Here is a 22,225-nt window from a genome sequence, read left to right on the forward strand (position 1 = left end):
TCTAACCGTTAATATTTTATTTATCAAAAACCCGATGGGAATATCTGATCTATTTTACATTTCAGGGTTCCCTGGAAAGAGAAGTTGGTTGGCTCATTTAGAATGCAGCAAGTTCCACCAGACTTTCCAGTACTTTATATGGTCCAATTTACTCAAAGGGGTTCCCACTTTAATGCCTGCCGTTCATTTAGCCGCGCACATTAATTAGTGCCTCCGTGATGCATGCGCCACTTTTCATGCGAGTTATGAAAATAAACAGTTTAACCTTCCAGGACTTTATTTAAACAACCTGCCAAGTGTGCTGTGAAACTTGAGGGTGATTTGTCACCAAATGCAATAGACATTTAGGTTTATGCTTTGTGATTAGAGCATCAACCATTTTTCATGAATCATTTATTTGATTATACATGATCATACTTCATGTGGTTGGCGTCATGAGCGTTAGCGTGAGTGAGCGGTGGTGGCGACTGTGTTGGCTCATACTTACCATCTGTGTGTGTATGTTGTGTATGTGTGTACATGCAGCTCCCCGCAGACTTCAGCAGACTTCACCTGGCTGACGGCTTGCACCCACAGGTGACCCACGTCTCTTCAAGCCACTCGGGATGTAGTATCACCAGTGACTCTGGAAGCAGCAGCCTGTCAGACATTTACCAGGTAAGGATGCCACCCTGGCGCTGTGGTTCCCCAGTCTGGACGCCCCTGGATAGCTCACGTGAAGCGATCAAGACTTTTTGGATGCATGATTACACCCGACCATTCGCTGGGATGGGCCAGCATTTGTTGAGATGATTTCAGTTGATTCTATCATGTCTTCATTTTGAGCGGAGCGATTTTCACCCCAGCAACAGCTGCAACAATTTTGGAGAGACTGCTAAAGGGTTGCTCTCCAAGTATTGATTGTATTATTTTTACAAAATGAAGTGATAAAATTGGTGCTACCGGTTTAATATCCCTGCTGTCTATCCAGATCAGTATCCGCTTGTTTGAATCTTCAACAAGAATATATCTTAAAGTGTTATTTTCTGTTTATAAGGGCTCAGTACTCATGTCTCATATATATGAAGTGATGAGCAGCTTGATAACGGGAAACAAAACAATGAATTTCACTCTTCTGGTATCACATGTTAAGTAGGACAAGAGAACTTTGGGACATATGCTAAAGCTTGGTGGTAAAATGGGCTTAAAGACTTTAATGGGACACTGTCGCTGCTCAGCGGGATATGAGCAGACAGGCTGGGGGCTGTAAGCAGGTGGTCCAGCCTTCAACTTGACTCCATCTCTGCTGTTGATTGCCTCAAAGCGGAAGTACAGAACACCCTGTCAGGTATGATAAAAAGCTTTATGAGCATACGATTTCTAAATATGCTTTGTGGTTTGAGGCAGGCAAAAGTTGAATATTTTTAATGGTACTAACCCCCAGATGTAAATCACCCGTAATTTAGTTCAAAAGAACACCCACAAAATCTTACAATTACGGACTTGCCTCAAACCCCTCACGTAATCCTCTTAACACCAAGCGGCCCGCCTATTTGCCCTAAACTCTGTCACCTGCTGGGTGTGTTTGTGTTTGTGCCAGTAATTTTGGTCTGGCACAGCGCTTCTTGACTTGGTTTGTTTCTGTATTGGATCATCAGGTTGAACTGTGTAAATAGTCTTTTGTGTTTCTGACCCATATAGATGCACTTCAGTCATAGAAATGTGCGTTTGTGGTCTTGTTTAGCTATGTTGTAGCTGACTGGGCAGTTCAACAGGCTCAGCTGTCCCCAATCTGTGATCCCAGTCTTATCGCCATTTTCTTGTAGCTTAGAGTTTCATCTTTGTGGTCTCTGTCTTTTCTCTCCTGTTTTGCCAAACACCTATACGGGCTACTTTCATTCTCCATGTAGCAGCTGCAGTCGCTCCGTGTACCTACTACAAAAACCCAATCTCTGCTTCTATACATTTTGCTGCGGCTCAGCTTGTGTTTAGTTATGCTATGTGTGGTTTAACTGTGATAAATGAAGTCTGTCATTGCACCCTCCATGATTTGTACGATAAATCATGTACATTGAAAGTGAATCTAACACGTTTTTCAATGCGATGATTTTTTTTAATTGTATGATAGAAAACTGTCGAATTAATCTCCCTTTTCCTCCTGCCTCTTTTTTTATTGTACAGGTTAAGAAGGTAATCTGCAGTTTGCACCCTCTCCTGACCTCTCAGATTCACGTTGACTTTCTGTGCACCACATCTGATCTGCCAGTCAGGAGGTTTATCGTCCTCTTCCCCCATTCCCCAACCCCCACACCTGCCTGTAATGTTTAAACCAATCACAGCACCCAAATTAAAATTTTCCAATGGATTAAGTCTAATCTCCTGGTATAACGGTGTACTGCCATGACCCTCCAAACTGTTTTACATTCCTTTGGTATTGTTAGCTACAGGTACAGGTTGATAGGTGATGATGTGCTTGTGTTTGTGGTCTTCCCTGGGGCTGTTTCTGAAGAATCTGATCAAGTCAAACAAAGAACTGATGGAACACAAAAATAGTTGTACTTGATAGTTGGAACTTTGGAACATGCTGTTGTCTTGATGTCCTCCTCCTTTAGTTTCTCTACAATGGAAGCACGCTACATCACTCTCACGTCATGGGCAGCATGGTACACTGTTTTGTATGTGAATAAAACATGAAATTGGTCTTGCAGAAGGATGTTGAAAGCATTGATCCAAGAATAGTCCTTATGAAATATTAACAGCACCTGACATGCCCGCTGACTCTTAAAGCTTGGTGCACATTTATGGGCTTTTGATGCATAGATGGCACGAGAATGAGTTGGTGCACAGGCACAAAGGCTCACACTTAAGCTATATTTAAAACACATGATTTGATCACATGGTACAATATCACTGTGGTGTCTGTCACAATGTCTGTGTGACAGTTTTGAGCTGGTGCTCCTTCATATATTTGCAGCAGAATAGAAATGTTTAAGGTCCTTATTTCAAAATGAGACGTTTATTTGAACCTGATTTTAGTTGTTGGGTTTATTTTTTATTTTTTGTGGTTCTGATTTGAATTTTGCCTTAATTTTGTAATCAGATGTGCTCATGTGATCATCTGCTCCTCCCACCTGGGTGTGTGCGCTGTCTGGCCCAGATGGCCTCTCTGACACTGACCTGAATCATTAAAGAGCCTTTTTCACATGTCGGTGAAGTAGGAATGACACAGGCTGTGAGGGAGCGACTGGCACTGCGAGCGCTGAAAAATTTAAAGCAGACTGGCGGTCTGGGAGGTGAAGATGCGTCTGCTGGTGGGTTTTTGTGGGCATTTTGCAAAGGCAACCTTTTCTTCTCTTTCTATAAAGAAGTTTGAGGCCCTTGAGGTAAGAGAGCTTGCTTCTGTATTGGATGGCTGGGTCTTGATCCCATTTTTCCTGCCCGAGAAGTGTTCATTTTGTGTGAGCATAAAAGAGGCAGTCAGGCCTCTCAGTCAAGTATCTGAATCCTGTACTGTGATGATGGCTGACAAACTCCATCACTAGCACTCACATTGCTTTTGCTCCTCATTTCTGCTCATTTCTTCAGCTACACCACAGTTTTTCTCTTCTTCTTATGCTTTCAAAGAACTGAGTATGGCTGTGAAGCAAGCAGCAGCGTTTGCTGAGGGGAGAGAGGAAAGAAATGGTGGAAGTTAATGAGCTTGTTATTATGCATAGCAGATTTTTCAGTATGCGGTGTTGATGCCCATCGTAATACTGCACTGAATATGTTTGATCCGTTTTACGAAATGGGTCAAATCTGTTTTACAGAGGCTGACTTCTAGTTGTGCATATGTTTGGAACTGCGCCATCCTGCAACTGATTTTTTTTATTGCAAACATTGGCTCCTGTTATCTATCACCGTATCATTAGATAACTTATTTACATCTGTTTATGTTTTGAATGATACTCGGGGTTCCTCTGGACAATAATCTGTGTTTAAAGATTGTCTCATTGGACAGCAACTTTTTTCATTATGGTCTGCCAGCGGCTTGCTGAAGAGCTAACATTGTATGGGGGCACCAAATTCCAAACATTCTGATTGAATTATGAATAAATAACTTTTATTTTCCCATTGTTGCAGGCCACAGAAAACGAGCCAGGGGACATGGACCTGAGCGGCTTGCCGGAGACTGCTGTGGACTCAGAGGAGGATGATGACGAGGAGGACATCGAGCGGTCGTCAGACCCCCTCATGAGCCGGGACATCGTGCGGGACTGCCTGGAGAAGGACCCCATGGACAGAACTGACGATGACATTGGTGAGCACCCTCGTTAAATTTAGGTTTATTTGCTATTTTGTAAATGAATTTTTTCGCAGCACAGTTTCTATTTTCAGCCTTTAAAGTATCGGCAATCAGTGTACCGGTAAATCACAAAAGCTATTTTTCTGTCCATGCCACATTTTAGTCTGTCTGCATATATTCGGATATTTATCAAAAGCCTATTCTTTTAAAGCATAGACTTTTGAGTAATTCTTATCATCAAAAAATACTTTCTAAGAATTTGGTGGCAGATGTGGACCAGAGGAGATTGGTGTGCAGGAGGACTAACCAATCTACCCTTCCCCCCTCCTGATTCCGCCTCATGGTGCACCCCTCCCTCAGCTCAGAAGCTTTTCTAGGTCACTTTGGCACATACTCTCATCTCACCTCTCCCAGCACATTAAACTTTTAATGCTTCCCCCAGCCTCACACACAATATTGTTGCTATGCCAGGCACAGGTCAGATTGCCAGGCTGTGGCAGGCCATCCAGGGGGTGGGGCAGGCTGGTAGATGTAGAGATAAGAGCCCAGAATTGGGTGCTGCAGACTATATTAAAACCAAGCAAACTCATGTATTGTTTTTTCCCTGAACACATTACGAGATACGAGAACAGGCGCCCGGCTTAAACCACAAACCAGGTCCATAATTCAGACTTTGGACAGCTAAATTTGACAGAGCGCTGAATGTTATCTATTTGACTGAACTCACTTTGAGGTCATTGTTGTCAGCAAAAACTCTTGGCTACTGTGCATGTTATCAATTGTATTGATTTTTTTTCCTTTGTTCTTTATGTGATTATTCCTCTGTTGATTATTCCCTGTGGTGATGATCCATTTTGATGCTCATGCCTCCTTGGCTTGAAGTGAGGGCAATGAAAGCTTGCCAAGCACAGCGCTGCCTTCGCTCCTCGGTGTCAAGACTTTGCTCCTTTTTTTGCTTCCTTAACCTCCTCCACTTCCTCTGCTCTCTCTTCTGTCACACTCACAGAGCAATTATTGGAATTCATGCATCAACTGCCAGCATTTGCTAACATGACCATGTCCGTGCGAAGGGAACTCTGCGCGGTCATGGTGTTCGCCGTGGTTGAACGCGCAGGCACCATCGTCCTGAACGATGGAGAGGAGGTATGCAAGTCTACATGTTTCAGTCTCTCAGGAGACCAAAACTTTAGCTCCACTGCTGTACTCGAGTGAGTCTTTGTTCTTCCATTTAAGTTTTTCTCTGCTCTATTAACTCTCAGCTGTCTCTCAGACTGCCCTCATCACAAAGCCTTTAGGCAGCTAAAGTTACTGCTCCTCATTCCTCCTTTGATAAAGTTGTCTTCCCTCTAGATATGATAGTGTTTAAACAAAAATAAAACGTGTCACGGTTATGTTGACTTTAATGTTGTGTCTACATTTAAACATCTCCTATAGTTGTAGTCCCTTTTTGTTTTTGTACATAGTTAGATTTGATGGACAAACAACTTATAAAATGATAATAGCAGTCAGGAATATTAGTTTGTTAATGTAAGGATCGCATTTTTCATTCTTGAAACTAGCTGTTATTGTTTTTGACTTCAGCTGGACTCATGGTCAGTCATCCTTAATGGTTCGGTGGAGGTGACGTACCCTGAGGGCCGGACAGAGATCCTCTGTATGGGAAACAGTTTCGGGGTGTCACCAACCATGGAAAAGGAGTACATGAAGGGTGTCATGAAGACCAAAGTGGATGATTGCCAGGTAGGTTCTTGTTGGTGGGCTCTGATTGTTTGATTTTCATCTGCACCTTGTTGTAAGAAGAAGCTCTTGAAGCACAAACGTCCTACTTTCTTCATCAGACATCTGAAGAGACAATAAAGAGCCAGTAAAACGTTTTTACTTTTTGAATGATCTGGACTGCGCATCAGAAATGGCATCTTTAATAATTAAAATACATTTTCTTGTAATTAGGGAGATCCCCTCCCCATTCACATCATTTCTAAGTAGACATAGCAGTTTAAAAGGATGGGTAGATTATTAATGCTTCAAGCGGCAACATTAGCAAAACATGTATCACAGAGCAGTAAAGCATTTAAAATAATTGCTCAGGGACTGTCTTTGCTGTTTTCCCCTGTCTTTTCCAGTTTGTGTGTATAGCCCAGCAGGACTACTGCTGTATTCTTAACCAAGTAGAGAAAAACATGCAGAAGGTGGAAGAGGAAGGAGAGATTGTTATGGTCAAAGAACACCGAGAACTTGATCGCACAGGCACCAGGAAGGGACACATTGTCATCAAGGTAAAAACTACATTATGACTTCAAGGTTCACAGTGAAGGAGGGCTCAGATCGGTATGTTATGTGTATGTCAGATTGTATGAGTCAAATGCAACAACTATTTTGAACAGGGCACAGCGGAGCGTCTCACCATGCATCTGGTAGAGGAACACTCGGTGGTGGACCCCACTTATATCGAGGACTTCCTGTTGACGTACAGGACCTTTCTCTCCAGCCCCATGGTCGTGGGCAAGAAGCTCCTGGAGTGGTTCCACGACCCAAGTCTCAGGGACAAGGTACATTGGAGAAGCAACACCATAATGATGGGCTCAGCTGTGGTTGCTGTCACAGTCACCCTACAGCAGGAAGGTTCTCGGGTTGATTCGACCTCTGGACTTTTGCCCTAACCTGCATGACTTTTGTACAGAGACATCATTCAGTCTTCACATCATCCAGGAGTCCAAAGTCAAGCAGAGTAGGATGATTGGAGACTCCAAATTGCCCTTTGATTTGAGCGGGTGAATGAATAGTTTGTGTGCTCTGCAATTGACTGAAGGCCTGTTGCTATTTTCCTGCCTCTCGCTCAGTGACCGATGAGATGGACTCCGATAGGCTGCAGTTAACAGGAAATAAATGATGATAATTATTATCAGAACCGTCCTCATCAGTTCCAGTTTTACAAACCTGTAATTTGTTTCTATCAAGAATGGGACCTCCAAAAACGCCGACCACTATACTCATGTTGCTCGTGTACATTTTTGCAGGTTACACGGGTCGTCTTGCTGTGGGTAAACAATCACTTCAATGACTTTGAGGGTGACCTTGCAATGACTCACTTTCTGGAAGAGTTTGAAAACAATCTGGAGAAAGAAGTAAGTATCACAACAACATGGTTTATTCAGAGGCGGAAATATGTTGTGCGTGCCATCTTTTTCATATACCGTTGTGTATTCTCCCCTAGAAAATGTGTGGGCACCTCAGACTGTTAAATATAGCATGTGCTGCTAAAGCCAAGCCACGGCTGGTGACACTCACAAAGTCAGCCAGGGACTCTCCGTTGGCCTTCAGCCTTCTTGGTGGCCAAGAGAAAGGTTTCCCTATATTTATTGATACTGTGGAACCAGGCAGCAAGGCAGCAGAAGTCGGCCTTAAGCGTGGAGATCAAGTAAGATGTCATCATTATTAATTGTTCTCAAACTTGGCTAAAGAGTACAATTCACAGGAAAAAACAGTTCTGCTACCCATCTTCTCTGTGTTAGAGTTTATTGTTGCTGTGTAATAATTTCTTGTACTAACTTCTATTAAAAATTAGCCAGTAGCTGCACTTTCCTTTTCTGGGCTTTCCTACAACTTGAACTATTTTCACACTCTGCAAAGGTTTAAGAAAAGCCTCTTAATCCTTGAAACCTTTTTGAGAAAGTCTGGATGCTAGTCAAACCCTCTCGCCTCCAAATAGTCCTAAGCTGTTTTTCCCCAAATGAAAGAGGAGAAACTGATATATTTACAGAACCATTGTTTTTTTATATATATATGCTTATGACTACAGTTTTTGACATTTTTCCATTAATTGAGCATAAAGAAGAAATGTAATGAGGCTGCAGATCCCTAAACAAGGATGAAGCCTTGTATGTCAGTGACAACCAGATTCTCAGGAGCAAAGTTTAAAAACTACCTATGTTGGGTACAACCCATACTTATTAGCTGCAAATACTGTATGTGATCCCATTTATAGAAGACAAACAGTTTAAAGGTTCATGAGCCACTATGCATTGTATTTTACTGCTTTTTCCCGCTATATAGAATAATTCGTTTTTGTAATTTTATTGCATTTTGAAGTGAAAATCTCCTCAAAATCAAGACTAATTTTCTGTCATCTTCTTTGTGCAGATCTTGGAAGTCAATGGACAGAACTTTGAGAATGTCCAGCTCACCAAAGCTAATGAGATTCTGAAGAATAACACCCACTTATCCATAACTGTGAAAACAAACCTTTTAGGTAAATGTGTTGAGTTAAAGCCTCCCAAAAAGCATTTCTGCTGTATAGAATTACGGTGAAATTGTTTGTTGCATTCTTTGAAGTGGGATGATTTTCCTCCTTCGGGGGTCACAAGCAAATATCCAGAACTGGTGTTTTAAATCAATTATAACCCAACTTAATTGTTCAAACCAGAGAGAAAGCCCCTGGGACATAATATTTAATGAATAAGATAGACACGCATTTTTAAAGTTTAAAGAAAGTAAGTTTTTCAATGTAGCTTTCATTTCTGGGCTTTATTTATTTTTATGTATGTATTGGAATACTAGTTGTGCTGATTGCCTGTTGCCTCCTCCTTCATCTAGTGTTTAAAGAGCTGCTAACCAGGCCAGAACATGACCATGACTTAGATGCTGAGGAAGAACATGATCGGAAGAACGGTGCACCCCATTTGCCGAAGATAGGAGACATCAAGAAAGCCAGCCGCTACTCTATCCCTGACCTGGCTGTAGATGTGGAGCAAGTGATAGGCCTGGAGAAGGCCAGCAAGAAAGCAAAAACCAACACAGTGGGCGGACGCAACAAGCTGAAGAAGATCTTTGACAAGACCCTCACCAGCATCCTGCCTCCCAAACCCTACAAGTAATAAAACTTTTTTCTTTTATCAGTAAGGATTTACCTCCAAACTCATACTGTCGGTAATGTCGCCCCCTGTCTTGCATTGTCATAACTGCAGTGTCCTCCCTGTAATACCCTCTTGTTTCCATAGTGACGTTTGCGTGGGCCAATCACAAGATGACAGCATTGTGGGAATGAAGCAGTCCAAACAGATCCCACAACCTCTGCCTGTCAGTGGAAACCTGTCTTCGTCTAATCCTGACCTTCTGCAGTCCCACCACCGCATCCTAGACTTCAACAACCAGCCCGGTGCGTTTGTTAGACAATAGAAATAAATTCTGAAACATGTGATCGAACATTTCCACAATTAAAATGCCTCAGTATAACTGTAGAGTCAAGTTCCATGTTCCTGAACTGCTCCATCACGCGTGTTCTCCAGTACCTGTCATACCGAATGAGAATAAGAGATGATGCTTCTCTTCACACAGTCACGTCTTTGTTCCAGTTTAAGTCATTAATCAGCTGCTTTACTGGAGTTTGTTCACATAACATTAACACAGCTAATCTGCTTTTCATACTTACAAGCAATAATTCAGTCAAGCTGACAGTCGTGACCTTTGAAATTTTTACAGGAACAAAAGGGTGTTGATTTAATAAATTACTTTAGTTCATATGATTCGTAGGGTTGCATTTCTGAATAAATGAGTTTATATTTTTTCCTTCTAAATGCACATCTGTGCTTTTCCTAAAATGTAGTGCTGGGAAAGTGTACGCTCAGCATGACAATATCCGTGTGTTTATGCTTCTCCAGATATGACGGATCAGGTTTTACGAGTCTTCAAGGCGGATCAGCAGTCTCGATACATCATGATTGGGAAAGACACGACGGCTAAAGAAGTGGTGGCTCAGGCTATCAGGGAGTTTGCCCTCACTGCAGCAGCAGATGCTTACTCTCTTTGTGAAGTATCTGTCACACCAGAGGGTGTCATCAAACAGAGGCGGCTTCCAGACCAACTGTCCAAACTCGCTGACAGGATTCAGCTGAGTGGCAGGTAATGATGCAACCTCAAAATAATGACCTTGCTGAGGTCCACATTTCACCCGTAACATTTCCCTCCCTCTTTCTTTAGATACTACCTGAAGAGCAACATGGAGACAGAGACGTTATGCTCAGATGAGGACGCTCAGGATCTCTTGCGAGAAAGCCAGATTTCTTTGCTGCAGCTCAGCACGGTTGAGGTTGCCACGCAGCTCTCCATGCGAGCTTTCGAACTATTCTGCGCCATCGAGCCCACAGAGTACATCGACGACCTGTTTAAGCTGCGATCGAAGCTGAGCTCGGCCAGCCTGAAGCGTTTTGAGGAGGCCATCAACCACGAGACCTTCTGGGTGGCCACAGAGGTGACGAGGGAGCCCAATCAGCTCAAACGCATGAAGACTATAAAGCATTTCATCAAAATTGCTCTGCACTGCCGGGAGTGCAAGAACTTCAGCTCCATGTTTGCCATCATTAGGTGTGTATGCAGTAAACTCTGGCAATCTGCAATACTTTGCAATTCTATAAATAATATATTCTTTCTCATGCATCATGTCTCTGTTCACAGTGGGTTGAACTTGGCTCCAGTGTCTAGACTGAGGGGAACATGGGAGAAGGTGCCCAGCAAATACGAGAAACTCTTTGGGGACCTTCAAGACCTCTTTGACCCGTCGAGAAACATGGCCAAGTACAGAAACGTGCTCAACAATCAAAACCTCCAGCCTCCAATCATCCCCCTGTTCCCCGTCATCAAAAAGGACCTCACCTTCCTACATGAAGGTAGAATTTAGAAAATGCAATATATGTTTTATTTTAACACTATAGTAGTAACCAGTAAGAACAATAAACACACTATAAACCAGTAAACCTAACCTGTGTTACTCTGGAATGAGGGAAGAGGCCAAAGGACCCGAGAGAACCTCCACAAACTCACAGAAAAAACAGTAAAACAAGTAAAGAGAAAATGTAACACTATTCATATACAGTGATCCCTCGTTTATTGCGGGAGTTGCGTTCCAAAAATAACACGCGAAAAGTGAAATCCGTGAAGTAGTCAGCTTTTTTTTTTTTTTATTATTTTACAATGCAATACTGAACTATAGAATGAAACAAAAAATCAAAACCTGTTTTAAAACCCAAAATTTGTTTAAAACAATAATTTTAATCTAGTAATACAAGGTTGGAAACATTGTCACTCGCGTATTTCCCAGTCCCAGCTGAGCCTCTGCGTCCTGACTCCGCTCCGCTGGAGCGTCTGTTTCTACTGAAGGCGCAGGAGTCTTTCTCTGAGAGAAGAACATTGTTATGGGTAGTTGTTGGCGCTCTTTCTTTTTCTGAGCAAGAAGATTTTTATAAACGGATATGCCACCTTCGATTATATTTGAGAACTGCAATGAACGACTCGCAAAAAAAATCCGTGAAGCAGCGAAGCCGTGAAAGATGAAACGCGATATAGCGAGGGATCACTGTAATACAAATACAATGAATAAACAATAATATACAATAACATACAATCTTAATCACAAAATATACACTCCAGAAGAAGCAAGGGAAAAACAGTTTGTAATTCCCTGCAGCATACCGCCTGACTTGAACCGCACCCTTATCCTGGTTTTATGGATATCTGGTTTTCTGTTTTGTATTAGTTTGCTCATCTGTGCAGTGTGAAAAGAATTGTTTTTCATTTTCCATTTGCTCTGTACTTGTCAGGGAATGATTCTAAAGTGGACGGCCTGGTAAACTTTGAGAAGCTGAGGATGATCGCCAAAGAAATTCGCCATGTTGGACGAATGGCCTCTGTCAACATGGACCCAGCCCTCATGTTCCGGACCAGGTAGGGTGATAAATCTGCAGCCACATACCAGATTATTACTGAAACTTTAGCTTCTCTGGAGACACGGTGCTTGAGCGAGCTCTGAGATGTTATTCAGTTCACAATGGTTCAGTCAAGGTCTCTGCATCACGCTTTTGTCCTGCAGCTGTTTCTTCTGACAAGTATTCCCTCTGGCAGCTGTTTCCTCTTTACATATTTTTGCCATATGATGTGCACAGTGCCGCTATCAAAGTGTGTTTCAAATTATGGGACTTCCTACTGGTGTTACCATTTGATTTCCTCTTTTTCACATGGGTCTTTGGTGAAACTGCTTCCTCTCAGTGGTCTTGGTGGTCTTTCCTTTCCTAAGCTTTGTCTCCTTTTCTCTTCTCTCTACCCATCCACCCCTTCCCTCCATGCGTCTCTGTTCATGGGCCCACCCTCTAGGAAGAAGAAATGGAGAAGTTTAGGGTAAGTCTGCTGACAGTATAACCTAGAGCCCTCCCTGCATCCAGAGCCTGTTTTCTGCCACTTCTGCGTCAGTTGCATCCAAACCTTTGAATGGAATCTGCCCTTTAATGCTGCTTGACCCTAACTGAAAGCTATCCAATGAAAGAGAGGTCGCTATTGCTAACAGTACAGGAGTCTGGATTATTTTAAATGTTGTTTTATACTGTAAACATACAAACAATAATTATTGTTCAACTAAACTCTAGTTTTTGTAAGAGCAAATGTGACCTTTCTGGTTTTTGCAGTATATATGCTGCTCTGGTCAGCTTAACGTTTATTTTTGTTGCCTTCAAACAGCCAGAGATTCTACAAATATTAATAGTGTCTTTTTGAAAATCATACTTTACATTCTTGTGGTCAAATAGGACATTGTTTTGCATTAGGCATTTATTTTGACTTTTAAATAGAAACACATTGAGCCTCTTGTAATTATGGGAAGACCACTGTGACTTTAGATTGCAGTTATGGGGAAAATGGATTTATAGTTATTTAAATAATCTTGAAAATACAGGGTGTCGGCACAGGATGAACATTTTAGCATGATTTTTGAAAAGCCCAAATGCTTAAAAATGTTTGAATGGTTTAGCATCCATGCAGTATTAAGAATTGTATAAGCTACTGGACATAATAGAAGCAGTTGTGAGAATTCTTAAGAGATGACTTTCAATCGAACTAACGTGACTTTTCAGTGAGTCACTCTTATGCCCTTTGTTTGACTGACATCATTTGTTAAGCATTAAATATGTCTACTTCCAGGTCTGACCACAGAAATGTAGACTATGTTCATGCTACTTTTGCAGAATTCCCTCTTTGTTTCTCCCTGTTGTTTTCTCAATCCTTCCTCACCCACCTGCTCCCCCACTGTCTGGAATGTTTGGAATGTTTTCAAGTTAACAGAAATGCTTAAAGCTGCTCTTTGCATGCGGAACGTTACATACCTCTCTGCGTAGCCCTCTAGTATTACAATTAAACTGGCACAACCTGTATTATAATGCATTTTGTCTGTTTTCTTTTTGTCCGTCTTACGTCCGTGCCTGTATATCTGCTCCTGTTCATGTTGCGTGTGTGGCTGGCTGTGTAAACAGTTCTCTGAGCCAAGGTAGTGCCAATGCAGCAGTGCTTGACGTCACCCAGACAGGAGGGCACAAGAAGCGTGTACGCCGCAGCTCCTTCCTGAATGCCAAAAAGCTTTACGAGGATGCCCAGATGGCCAGGAAGGTCAAGCAGTACCTGTCCAAACTCAGCCTAGAGACTAATGAGGACAGTCTGCAGACACTTTCCCTTCAATGTGAACCTTCCATCAGCACATGTGAGTGTGCAGCACAGTTTAAATTCAAGACTTTAGATTTGCCGAAGTACGCATTTAATTCAGACACTGAAACCCTAGAATGGTGGGTGTGCTGAAGTCATTTTTAATATTAACGTTAATGTTAAAATGTTAAAGCATTAAAAGCATATAGAAGTGTTGCCTCTAATAAGTTTTACTCTCACATATAACATTAGAATAATAAAAAAATACATTTCCCAACCTCTAACAGTGCCTAAGAATGCTAGTGGGAAAAGACCAGACACCTCACCTGTTGTATCAAGAGCTGCCAGCCAGCAGAGGGGTCAGTTGGCCAAAGGAAACCAGGCCCTGCAGGTTCCTGCTGTAGCCCTTTACCCATCCAGGAAGAAAGTCCCAGTTAAAGATCTGCCACCATTTGGTATGGAGCCTTTTTGATAAGACATTTTTATTTTGATTGTGTTCAGTGGTTTCATTTTAATTTGAAAAGTAAATCTAACATGTGGTCCTAACTGTGGTGTAAATGGAACATTGTGTATATTGGTTGTCAATTTTTGCTTTCTATTTGTGGGTTAAGTGAAAAGAAGTATTCCTACATTTTAGTGGTCTTTTTTCATTTTTAGACCAACAAACATTTGTGATACTGCTGCCACCTAGAGGTAGTCTGAAATCACGAACAAATCAGAACAAAAAAAAGGACAAACAATGCCAGTTTAGCCTCCTCTCTTTCCTTCAGGGGTTGACTGTGTTCCTCATGCTAATTCATCTTTTACACATCCACAGGCACCAGCTCTCCTCATTCTCTGAAGAAGATTCTGTCTCTGTCAGAGGAGGGGAATGAAAGGCACCGCAGGCAGCCAGAGGACACCATGTCCAACGCCTCCTCTCAACTCTCCTCCCCACCCACCTCCCCTCAGAGCTCGCCCAAGAAGGGTAAGCCATTAATCCTCCCTCCACCACCAGCTCCTCTGTTCTCCTTCACATCAACTAGATGTATCACAGATGCCACCTGGTGGATATAAAAGCACATTACACATTTTCGATCAATTGTGTGTTGCTGTTATGTGTTTCACTGTAGAGTTTAAATCATCTGGTCAACGTTGTAAACCAGTTTAGATGGACTAAACTAGTTAGCAAGCAAGGGCAGCACCCTGACCATCTGAAGCAATGTTTATTTGTGCTTCTTTTGAACTAGTTTACATGTGTACAGACAGAATTGAAAGTATTACTCAGGCCATATATGCTGATACATAGACTTCTCACAGTTCTATAATTGGTCTTATATAAATCCTCACGTCAGCAGTGCAGAAGCCCCGAACCTGACAGTAAATTGCTCTTTCACTGGGCAAGTGCCAGTTGGCATGCTTGGAAACGGTCCTCTTCAATTATTTTATAATTTTTTAGTTATGTCTCATTTAACGTGAATGACTGACATAAGATTTTTAAGTGGAGGTTGAGAGTTAAACTCTGTAGTGTTCAGAGGTGGAACAGGTCAGAGAGAGAGCTTGGGAATAATATTTTACCCCCCTTCTGTTCCAGGTTACACAAGAATGGGAGATGCTTACTCGGACTCGGGCCACAGTGAGATCTCCTCTCGCTCCAGCCTCGTCAGCAACTCGTCTTTTGACATGGCTCAGGATGAGAGGAGACTCCGTCACTCTGGACTTGGGGAGTCGCACATTGGTGGGTCGCGGCTGGAGCGAAGAGCCACCACTGACCCTGACCAGTACAGCCTGGGGTAGGAAGACATAAAATTGCTTTAGTTTGTCAGGGGCCAATGTAAAATATGCAAAGTGACTGTTTCTAGTATGGGAATATTAATTACATTGATCTTTTTCCTATTTTGAAGCACCTTCAAATTCATATGAGGGGATAACTGCTCTGATGGGTTTATTGGACCATAAAGGTTTACTGGTGTTGTTTTACAGGTCCTACTCATCCATGCAGGACTGTCGGGGCATTTACACCGGCTGCCCCACAGTTCTCTCCTCTCCCAGTTCAGAGGAGCTGACTCAGGATCAGGGAGATCGCGTTTCCCTCGACGCTGCAGACAGCGGCCGCGGCTCCTGGACCTCCTGCTCCTCTGGGTCCCATGACAACATCCAGACCATGCAGCAGGGTCGCAGCTGGGAGACTTTAGCCTTTGGTGGGGGCGGTGGTGGCCTTGGTGGACTTCCCCCCGGAGGACCAGACTCTTTACTCGGGGGATCTGCTGCTCTCTGGGCAGCCCAAGCCAGGGGGAGTTGGGCATCTGCCAGCTCCTCCTCATCTTCGGCTGCATACTGGGGAGAAGACTCTGAGGGTGATACTGGGACCATTAAGAGGAGAGGTGGAAAAGATATCAATGCTGACCCAGAAACAAGTAGCATCACATCCACTGGATCAGAGGAGGCCAAGCAGCTCGGCCGGCCCTCCCCGTCCCCCATCACCGCTGGGGGTAAAGGCCTACTTTGTGAGTGAGAGACTGCAAAGCCCTGCTGCTTTAATTGTTAATTAATACAAGTGTAAACAATTTTGACCAGTAAATTATTCACACATTAACTGGCAGCTTAACTTTATATGGAATATTACACATATCGCACATACTCAAGGAAGTATGTTTTAATAATCACAGGTTTGGTGGGAACTGCGAAAACATAAAATAATTAGAAATAAAATGCTCCCTATGCCCTTTGTTTCTTTTGTGATCAGAGGCAGTTCGCAAGAGCCATAACTTCCCAGAATCCTAAACTAAAATTCTTCTAATGTTGTCGTTCTGTTCTGTTCTGTTCACTCTTCTCCTGTTAGGCTGAGCAATCTGGTTTTATCTATATGGCTGCTATTTTATTGCTTTTACAACACTAATAAAATGTCGGCATGCCAGATTTATATGCCGGAAGCCACTGAGTGGCCTCGGAGGATGTGCACTGGTTTGATAAAAAAGCAAGCAGCTGATAAGGGCTTCGCTGGCTCACGATTCTACAGATACTAAAGCGCCATCCAAACGCTTCAATGAGACCATAAATACATTATAAAGCTTCTCCTGTTGTGATTTGACAAGAACTGTGTTCAGGATTTATAAAGTTATTACTGTCCTTTGTGAAACTGAATGTTTCCAGTGTCATAGTTATAGTAGATTCAATAATATGGCCTTTATACGCTGGAGTTTTGCTATCTTCATCTGTAATTCTTTGTCTTTCAGCACGAAAAGAAAGCCGCTACCGCGAGCCCCCCCCAACGCCCCCTGGCTACACTGCCCTGTCCATCTCTGACCTCGGAGATGGGCACCAGCAACCCCCCACAGCTACCACGTCCACGTTAACCCACACGGGCCGCCGGCCGCCGGACTACACAACAGCTTTGCAGCGCTCGCGCATGGTCACACAGTCGCCAGATTCCCACAAGGCCCACCAACGGCTTCAACGCACACGCTCACCAGCTGAGGACCAAGAGGCCGAGGAGGAAGAGGAGGGTGAGTCCAAGTCTTCCAAAGTAGTGGCTCTGAGGAAGGCAAAGCCAGTGGCACAACACACCGCAGGGAGTCCCAGACCATGACAGTGTGTGTACAGCAGTTAACAGGCAGGGCCCCTCTCTCTCTCAGGCAGGTAAAAGTGATTTATTAGGTCCCCCCCCCCCCCCACTGCAATGATCCTGCATGTCATCAGAAACACTTGGACTGAGACCATTTCCCCACACAAGTCTTTACATGTTCTTCAGGACCATGTCCCGCTCCAGTTAACAGTTTTCAACCAGAAATACTGAACTTCATTTGGTATTGATGACCTGGGAGTTGTTGAATTAGAGTGGGACCCTCACCTTTAACCCAGTTTATTCTCATGCATGGGTCATACTGGTCAGACTGGAAGCACTCCACCACATCCTGCTGTTGCCTCCTCTCTTCTTGCTGAACAGCATCCATCAGCAGGCACAGTGTCATCTGCATCCCCCTCCTCCTTCACGAGCACACACCTGACACCAACCTGCATCACCATTACAGCAACACTGGGATGAGCACGCCTGTTGCCTACTTTGAATGATTTATCATATCTTCATCATGGTGAAATATTCCAATTCTCTGACCATTTTTCGTGTAGTCAGAAGCTTTTTAGACCCTTTCATTCTTTAGTATTTAGTTATGCTGCAAGTTTATGCCAAGATTTTTACTTTGTTTTTTAAATCAAGCATTCCTTCACCAATCTATACTCAATACCCTTTAGTATTTAGCGCTATGACACTCAAAATTAAGCTATTGGGGTCTTCTGTTTAACTTCTTCTGATCATCTTTGAGATGTTTCTGCACCTTGATTGAGTCCTGCCCTGAAAAATTCAGCTGATGGGGAAATGGTTTGGAAAGACGCATTAGGGGAGAAGAACTGGGGTCGAGGACGGGGTCGTATCGAGGCACACAGCTAAGAAAGGCTGCAATGGAGGTTTCCAAGAGCACAGTGGACTCTATAATATTCTGAAAACATCTGGGACTCTTATCAGACCTGGCTGAGCAATCTGGGCACATGAAAGCCCATCTTTAGTATACAAAAATGCACCTGCCTGTAGAAACAAGGATGCAACTATCTGGCCTTAATTCTAAGGTCAGATTCATCATGTTTGGCTGAAACAAGGCACCACTCCTCACCTTCTCCAGACCGTCCCTATGGGGAAGAATGGTGGTGGCAGCATCATGCAGTGGGGTTGTTTTTCTGCTGCCAGGACAGGGAGACAGAGCAGATGAAAGTCCAGAGATATATTAAATAAAAAGCTAATCCAGAGAACTCAGGGGCTCAGACAGGGCCGAAGGTTCACCTTCTAACAAGACAGCAGCCCTGAGCACACAGCCAAGACAGCCCAGGCGCGGCTTGGAGACCTGAAAATGTCCACAGACAGTCCCTGTCCAGCCTGGGGGAGCTTAAGAGGATCTGCAGAGGAATGTCAGAATATCCTCAAATCCAGGAGTGTCACACCTAAGAAGACTGAAGGATGTAATTGATGTCACAGCAGCTTCAACAAAGTACTGAGTGAAGGTTTCCCACATTTAGCACGTTTGCAAAGCTATGCCATTGCACGCTGAGTTTGTCATGCTGGGGTATTGGGTGCAGATTGATGAGAGAATCTTTGTGTCAACATAACCAAGCATGAAAAGTGAAAGGTTCCAACAGCTTGTGACTACACCGCATGCAGCCGCGGGTTCATTTACTTGTGTCGATAGCTTAAAAACGGGCTCAAGGCTGCATTTTTATATTTTGTACACGCTACAGGAAGAAGGTAACCACATTCATCCATATCCTTTCCTGTGAGGTTCTGTTCTTTGTCCGGGGCACCTTCCTGACCTCTAGTGAGCGTCAGACTTTCCCAACACCTCAACATTTGTGTTCCGACAAACGTGAACATGACAGTTACAAATCCTTGTTTTGTTTTTTTCTTTTTACAGATGATGAGCAGGTGTCCGCGGTCTGAGGGGCCACACTGGAACTCCTTTTGCAGTAACTTGAAGTCCTCCAAATTCGGGATGCGCGGAATTTAACGGGACTGACAGAGACAGAACCGGTGGAGCTATCATCTGTTACGTATGTGCCTGCCTCCTCGTCTCCCTCCCCCGCCTTAAGCATCATCAGGGGGTTGAATGGCCCTGCATGCAAAAAAAAAGAAGAAGAAAAATACTGTGAAGAAGAGATAGAGGTCAAAGACAATAACTAAATGCCTGGCACTTTTGGGGAGACCAAACGGACTACAGAAGGCTGACTGTTGCCGGGAGGGTGAGCGGGGTCGACCTGGCTACATAAAGGCAGCAACCACATTGGTTAGTAAAGACGGCCTCCATCAAGTGAAGAAAACTCCAGACTCACCTGTTAACACAACAGCATCATGTCGTGTTGAGATTCATCTGCACTTTCTCATTTCCTACCTTAAAAACAAGTGAAGACAGACAGAACTGACGCTTCTAGATTTTTTTTTTTTTTTTGTAATTGCACTCTGGGGGCAGAAAAGAGAAGTGAGCTCATCTCTGTGTTTGAACTTTACATCCAGTATTATCCCATGTTTTACACGGGAAAGCTTATTGTGGGTTGGTTTAAAAGCCTGGCGGCCAGTAGACGGAACCTACACATACAGTGCACACACACACGCACACACACAGTATCATGTAAAACCACACATGGATTTTTAAAACAAGCACTTTCAGCACAATTTTCAATGTTCTACCAGATATTTCGACCTGGATACTGGGCTATGAGTGAACATATCTCAATACCAGAGCTCGCCTGGTCTCTAAAGCCTTCCATTATCCACTTCCCAGCTGTTACAATGACAGAACAGTGTTGTGTAACTGGCCTGTAGGTGAGATCTAAAAGCACAGAGCTGGTTGAGCGGACGTGTCGGACTTTGTGTTACACCCAGTAACTAAATCACAAGTGCAGCTGCAGCAGAGAAGATGTCCAGCTGATGTCAGACATTTTTGGAGGACTGTTGTAATCAGATGAGAATTTCTGAGTTCATGTACAAACTGAGCCAGCACTCGCTTAGCGGAGGGGATCATCATCGTCATCATCGGCGGCGGCGGCGCGTCACAGAAGCTGTGTAAAAATGCATGCGAGCCCCCAGCTGACTGTTTCTAGGAAGGACCTTGTACAGTCTTATATCAACGCAGAACCAGATTTGGCTTCTTGAAAACACCATGACACATTTTGGGAATGTCCGAAGCGCCTTATGATGCCATGATTGCATAGGTTTCGTTGCATGCTTGTCGTTCATCACAAATCACTCGTTCCATGAGCAGTTTTGAATCAAGCAATAGTGGAGTGAAAATGCCTTATCCAGGATCCTTCCCCAGACGGGTCGAGACTCGGTACAAGATGAAACTGGACATTTCTGAACATTGTTTTTATTCTTCCTGTGGCCAGTGGGTGTCGCAGTGCTCCTCCCTCTGCTGTTGTGTTAATAGACTGATCCTCAGAAGCTCCTCTGTTACAGCTCCGCAGACACCGTATGTATATCGCTAACGCTGCGTCCAGCTCCTCAGCATATCTCGCCACCGCCGGCCACGACTGAAGGATTTGTTCTGGTTTCGCCCCCGACATGAAGGAAATATTCAAGGCTGCCAATCAGAACAAAAAGAAACTTTGTTGTTTTCTTCTTTCACTGAGTTGCACTGATCACATTGATCAGTCATGAAAACTACAAACTGATTAAAAAAAGATGAATGAGTGCAGTGTTTTCCACAGTGTTCTGTGACTACACGCTAATGATTTCCTGGATCTTCTTTTGTTATCGTACTTTTTTTGTAATGGCTGCAGATAGATTGTTAATAATTTGTTTTAATACAGTGGTAACATGAATCATTCAGTTTTCATTCAACTCTGAAGATAATGTGCATATTTAGCGGGCTCGGTCCTATTTCGGAAAACAAAAAGTTGCACAAAAACGTACAAGCGTAAAGATAAGTGTAGTAGGTAGAACTGCTACTCCATTTGATGTGTGATGTCAGTGAGAAATGTACATTTAGCTGGTGACCTTTTTCTTCATTCTTTCTTGTACTACTTTGACCTGTATGTCTTTTAAAAAGACAATTGGTGGAGTATGTATCAGTTGTTTTTGTATTTTTAATACAACAATTGTAAATATTGGTTATATTTTTGTTCAAATGTACTATGTTTATGCCTCAACATCCAGTTTATATGAAGCTGGGAATCAATAAATACTGCATAAAGAATCAACACCTAGGTTTTACATCTCTTCTGCATCTTTAATTTCTTTTTTCCATCATTTGTGTGTGTCTATATAAAACATATGTATTTCGTGTTAGCACAAAATTGCAAACAAAATATTTTTTGAAAATAAAATCCTAAAATAACTCCAATGATTGCTAGAGAGGCGTTTTACCTGCTAAAATAAATGTCAACATTTCCACAATTGGTTGCTAACGGGGGGGTGTTTCTCATCAACGAACCGGATACAGTGGTCATAAATAATTACCATGCATAATTATATATTTTTTAAAAAATTTCATGATTTCTGCTGACGAGTAACTTACTATTTGCCATGTATGAGGTCAATTACATATGTGATAAACCGTGGTTCTTCATTGTGCCTTTTCAATATTCCAAATCTGCCCGTCAAAAGCTTCTTTCTGTAGCTCAACATGAACAAATATCAAGAGTTAGAAGACACATTTGCTGATTTGCTTTCAGATTCGAATCAACCTCATGTTTTTATTGTGTTCCTTCTCTTCCTCACCCGGTATCCAGTCCCGATCCGCCGCAGCGCATCAGCAATAACTGAATTATTCTAATTCAGTTCGACATCCTGAATGTTGATCTGTCATGATGGAACACGCTGTGTCCCAGGTCCACACTCCACGCTTCCCGAATAATGGAAGTGAATAATTGGCCCACCGCTATCACCAAAAACTGAGGTGCAGTCCTGCAGCGTGGGATGAGGAGGTGCCTTCATCATTCTAGTGCACAAAAGCTTGTGTAACTACACACAATTTAGTGTTAACA

At 43.0% G+C, this 22,225-nt stretch overlaps 1 protein-coding gene across 8 annotated transcripts in view; it reads left to right on the forward strand.

Annotated features, from left to right (window-relative positions):
• Positions 1-21,584, forward strand: part of rapgef2b (Rap guanine nucleotide exchange factor 2b) — a 61,441-nt gene extending 39,857 nt beyond the window's left edge. For 3 of the 8 annotated variants that reach the window (XR_003890702.1, XR_003890705.1, XR_003890706.1), the window contains 23 exons: positions 526-657; positions 4,102-4,279; positions 5,271-5,407; positions 5,846-6,004; positions 6,388-6,540; positions 6,649-6,813; positions 7,282-7,389; positions 7,479-7,682; positions 8,405-8,513; positions 8,858-9,134; positions 9,262-9,419; positions 9,922-10,162; positions 10,241-10,624; positions 10,715-10,926; positions 11,857-11,980; positions 12,407-12,430; positions 13,555-13,778; positions 14,008-14,175; positions 14,538-14,687; positions 15,294-15,492; positions 15,683-16,206; positions 16,936-17,338; positions 19,159-21,584. Coding sequence is in view for 2 of the 8 variants with exons in the window: in XM_029846928.1 (XP_029702788.1) it covers positions 526-657; positions 4,102-4,279; positions 5,271-5,407; positions 5,846-6,004; positions 6,388-6,540; positions 6,649-6,813; positions 7,282-7,389; positions 7,479-7,682; positions 8,405-8,513; positions 8,858-9,134; positions 9,262-9,419; positions 9,922-10,162; positions 10,241-10,624; positions 10,715-10,926; positions 11,857-11,980; positions 12,407-12,430; positions 13,555-13,778; positions 14,008-14,175; positions 14,538-14,687; positions 15,294-15,492; positions 15,683-16,206; positions 16,936-17,288 (4,383 nt within the window). In the remaining 6 variants the exon portion in view is untranslated. The remainder of the gene's footprint in view (positions 1-525; positions 658-4,101; positions 4,280-5,270; positions 5,408-5,845; positions 6,005-6,387; positions 6,541-6,648; positions 6,814-7,281; positions 7,390-7,478; positions 7,683-8,404; positions 8,514-8,857; positions 9,135-9,261; positions 9,420-9,921; positions 10,163-10,240; positions 10,625-10,714; positions 10,927-11,856; positions 11,981-12,406; positions 12,431-13,554; positions 13,779-14,007; positions 14,176-14,537; positions 14,688-15,293; positions 15,493-15,682; positions 16,207-16,935; positions 17,339-19,158) is intronic. The other 5 variants (XR_003890704.1, XR_003890707.1, XM_029846928.1 and 2 more) reach the window with 4 other exon arrangements.
• Positions 21,585-22,225: the final 641 nt, after the last annotated feature.

Source organism: Takifugu rubripes, chromosome 14 (assembly GCF_901000725.2).
Source record: "Takifugu rubripes chromosome 14, fTakRub1.2, whole genome shotgun sequence".
Lineage (NCBI taxonomy): Eukaryota > Metazoa > Chordata > Actinopteri > Tetraodontiformes > Tetraodontidae > Takifugu > Takifugu rubripes.